The sequence below is a fragment of the Trachurus trachurus genome, assembly GCF_905171665.1.
Source record: "Trachurus trachurus genome assembly, chromosome: 2".
Lineage (NCBI taxonomy): Eukaryota > Metazoa > Chordata > Actinopteri > Carangiformes > Carangidae > Trachurus > Trachurus trachurus.
In genome coordinates this window covers 452,501-456,643 of record NC_139914.1, presented here as the reverse complement: position 1 = coordinate 456,643, position 4,143 = coordinate 452,501, and the positions used below count along the sequence as shown (strand labels likewise).

The window sequence follows — 4,143 nt, the reverse complement described above, 5'->3', positions numbered from 1 at the left end:
CTCCTCCTCACTGCAGTCCGTCCTGTGTGATGTGTTCACGGACACCTGCCTCTCACCTGACGCCGTGACCGTGGTTACTTCACGGACCTGCCGGTAAAAACAACTTCCGCTCTGCTGCAGCTTCACCGACAGAGACAATGGCGGATTAACGAGCTTAGTTACCGGAGCTTCACCGGAGCTGTGACCGACGCTGCGGCGCCTGGAGACGGCAACAGGCTCCGGTTCCTCCGGGGGCGACGGGAGAACCGGGAAAACCGGGAGAACCAGGAGGAGGAGGAACAGGAACAGGAGGAGGAGGAGGAGACACATCCAGGATTAATCCCGGTGGTTTGTTTTGATTTATCTCGCCTCTGACGTTTGATCCCGCACGTGTCGGACAGTCGTTCGTTCGGTCGGACCAGGTTCGATTCCCAGAGCCATGGGCACCCAGGGACCGGGCAGGAAGCGGATCCCCAACCAGGAGAAGCTGTCGGCGGAGGACGACGCGCTGCAGCAGATCGCCCGAGAGGTGAGGAGCCGCTCATCGATACTGACGTCACTGATCGATTATTGGTTTTATTTATTTAAACGGGTTGAATGAGACATGAAGGTCCGGTCACTGCGGAACAAACCGGCACCGCGGGGGGGTTGGACCTCACCGGACCCTGACACGGCCGGAGGCAGAGGGGGGGGCAGGCGGGGGGATCAATAATCAATAATCAATAACACATGGTCAAAGATTGATATTCAGACTGAATGGATGAACAGACACAGTTTATTTCTGGACTTTAACGATAAAAGTTGAAGGAAAAGTCACATTGAACTGAATCAGCTGATTAAACATCAGTGACGTCACCAATAATAATGATTATAAAGATAAAGATAATAATGATGATGGTGGTGGTGGTCGTCATGGTGGTCGTCATGGTGATGAAGGCCGCAGCGGGACAGAGCCTCTTTGTTGTCGTCTCTGACCTACATTCACCGGCTCTGGAATGTGGCGCTGCTTCTTCTGCAGTGACAGAGAGAAGTGACGTCACGGTGATGTCATCATCCTGTCGCTGTCCTTGGTCTACTCTGCACAGATGTTCCTATTGGTTAATGCAACTCCGTCGCCGTGGTGACGGGAGCTCAGGTGGAGAGAGAGAGACACACACCTGGTCGGACCGGTCCAGCCTCACACACACACACACACACACATGCCTACACTGGGTGTGTCAGTGTGTGTGTGTGTGTGTGTGTGTGTGTGTGACCTCCATCTTTTAATCCTCAGCAGCACAAACATTAATCTGCCCAGATCTGTGCATCATCTGTGTGTGTGTGTGTGTGTGTGTGTGTGTGTGTGTGTGTGTGTGTGTGTGTGTGTGTGTGTGTGTGTGTGTGTGTGTGTGTGTGTGTGTGTGTACGTTCTACACACACACACACACACACACATAAATGTACAGTTTGTTTACATGTTTATAAACAAACAACCTTGGATCACAACCTGACGGGTCGGCGCGAGTCAGGTGTCAGGGAGTGTTGTTGCCATGGCGACGGGGGCGTGGCGGTCAGAGTCATACTCTCCTGCAGTACGTACTGATCTGGCCAAAATGCAGTATGCAGTATGTCAACAAAAGCAAAATCTGCTAAAACAAAACAACAATAACACAGACGCACCGTGCCGTGTCACAGCCTCTCGCCGCGGAACGTGATGGTCTCTGGGCCACAGCAGGTCTGGAACACCGGTCCCACCGGTGGTCGCGGTCCTTCTGTGGTACGGGTCGGTGCCGGCGGCCTGCTTTGGCCCAGAGATCATCACATTTTACCGCGGGAGGACTTTGGGGAGGACACGGTGTTGCTCCAGATGAAGACCGGGCGGGACTGTCGGCTGAGAGCTTCCTGTTTCTGCTCCGAGCTGCTGGAGCCTCGCGGGTGAGAGCAGAGCAGCTGCTGCATCCATATGCAGAACTCCGTTTGCAAAAGCCGAGTTATGATGAAAACTTCCAGATCATGAGCTGTCATGAGTTTTTGATCATCATCTATTTCAGTTCTACTCGTCGTAGAGTCCCCAAATTTACACATAAGGTGTGTTAAAGTGTCTATTTTCATAATTTCTTTTAAAAAAAGCAAAAAACGTAAAATCTCGTTTTTGGCACTGAACGCATGGGAACGAAAAACGAGAAATTACGTGGTTGGCACTCAATGAGTTAATCAGCAATGGTTTTCTCCCCCGGGATGAGGACGGAGGTTGGCCGGCCGAGCAGCTCTGCAGACCGGCTACTGTCTCTGTGATGTCCCGGTCGCTGCAGAGCTTCACTTCTCTGAAAAACATCGGAGCAAACTTCCAAACGTCGTTTGGATAAACTGGCCGTATATTTGGGATCTTAACAGTTACTTTCTCGCATGAAAAAATATTAAAGCTTAAAGCAGAAGTAAGCGATCCAGTCGTTTTGGCTAATGCTGCGTTCCAGGCAGGCTTTTGAAACCGTAAATTACAGCTTCAAGTCACGACTTAGTAGCGTTCCAGGCAACCCATAACTCGTGTTTTTCCGACCTGTTTTACCTGTGAAAGTCACTATAACGGCCACTCGTAACTTCCAACCCGTGAAGTCGTACCAGATGGAACTGGTACGACTTCACAGGTCGGAAAAACACGAGTTACGGGTTGCCTTGAACGCACCATAACCGCCCTCGTCCCTACGTCACCACATTCAGACTGGCTCTGGCTGCACACACACAGCCCTGCATGCCGTTCTCTCTCCTCATTGGATAAAACTTGTAGGATACGAGAAAAGTTTTCTCCTCGGCTCAGAGCAGAGCAGAGTGACTGAGAGACCCGTGTTTCGGTCCAAACACTCTATGTAAGTGATTGATGTCGGAAGATATAACTATTTAAGACTTATATTAACACAAATATATCGCTTACTTCTGCTTTAATAAAGTTCCATAATAACAGCGCTAGAGCGGGAAATAAAACATCTTTTCTCCTGTTTCACAGCTACCGCTACCGGTTGCTGCGAAATGCATTCTGGGAAACTTGTATACTGTTACTGTAAAATATGACTGGGTGTGGAGCTAGGCTGGTTCCGGATTATGGGTGATCAACGCAGTGAGTGGTGGTGTGAAACAATGGCACAAACGCAGAAGGTCCAATTCATCCAATTTATTGTTTGGCTGGTTAATGCTGATGAAAAGGAGAATGACAGAACAGAAAAGATTAGCCCACAAAACTTAAATATTCATGGTAACAAGTACTCAATCTTGATATAGAGCAAAAGAGGTAGCAACAATGTGGTTGAATTAACTATAACATAAACAAGGAGTGTGTGGGACTTAACTGAAAAACTTACATCAATCACGCAGCTCAAACAATCAGGGAGTTGGGGAGGAGGAGGACTAGGCAGCAGCTCCTTTGTTCCCCAGAGCAGAAAGGGCTTGCCACAGGTGAGCTACCTGCCTAAATCAGCCTCCGAGCTCCGCCCTCCGGTGATGTAAGGGGAAGGAGGAGGGATAGGAGGAGTTGAGGTGGAAGGAGGGATGTGGAAGGAGGTGGGGATTTTCTACAGCCGCCCCTCAAATATGTGGATCATATTTGACTATGGGGAAAATCCTCATGTGGAAGGGGGGTCTGGATCATCTTCGCATTCCAGGAGGGCCACCAGTCGGCTGACTGGACGTACATAGGTCTTGTTATCGGAAGGTCAGGACGGGCATACATAACCTGAGGAGAGGCTGTCTCAGGCCGCCCCATGAGGAGGAGATTAGGGGTGACGGGCTCAGGGTCGGACGTATCGGAGGGCAGATAACCAAGGGGCTTGGAGGTCAAGATCTTCTCCGCCTCTATGAGCACGGTGATCAACACTCCCCCAGTTACGAATTGGCCACCCAAGGTCACACGTTGGGCCGATTTCATCGCTCTTACCTCCCTTTCCCAGGTTCCTCCGGTGTGAGGGGCGTGAGACTCGGGAAGGCGACCCGGGGGGGTCGGCCCGGAAACTGGGCAAAAGGGCAACACCGCTTGCGATCCGTCTCCGGAGGCAGCGCTGGGGGACGCCGCCGACCACGGGACTGGAGACCAGGAGGGAGGCGGGCCGAGCCGACCGGCCGCTGGATGCCGGAGTCAGGGGCCGGGGGCTTGGCCGGCTGGACACAGGGATCAAGAGTGGCGTCAGCCGGGTCCCC

At 51.7% G+C, this 4,143-nt stretch overlaps 1 protein-coding gene across 1 annotated transcript in view; it reads left to right on the top strand.

The window, feature by feature from the left end:
* The first annotated feature begins 392 nt into the window (after window positions 1-392).
* LOC310997631 (uncharacterized protein) overlaps window positions 393-4,143 on the top strand; it is a 32,835-nt gene continuing 29,084 nt past the window's right edge. Inside the window, exon 1 of the mRNA XM_083987402.1 lies at window positions 393-508. Within this exon, the coding sequence (XP_083843528.1) occupies window positions 419-508 (90 nt within the window). The 5' untranslated portion in view covers window positions 393-418. The remainder of the gene's footprint in view (window positions 509-4,143) is intronic.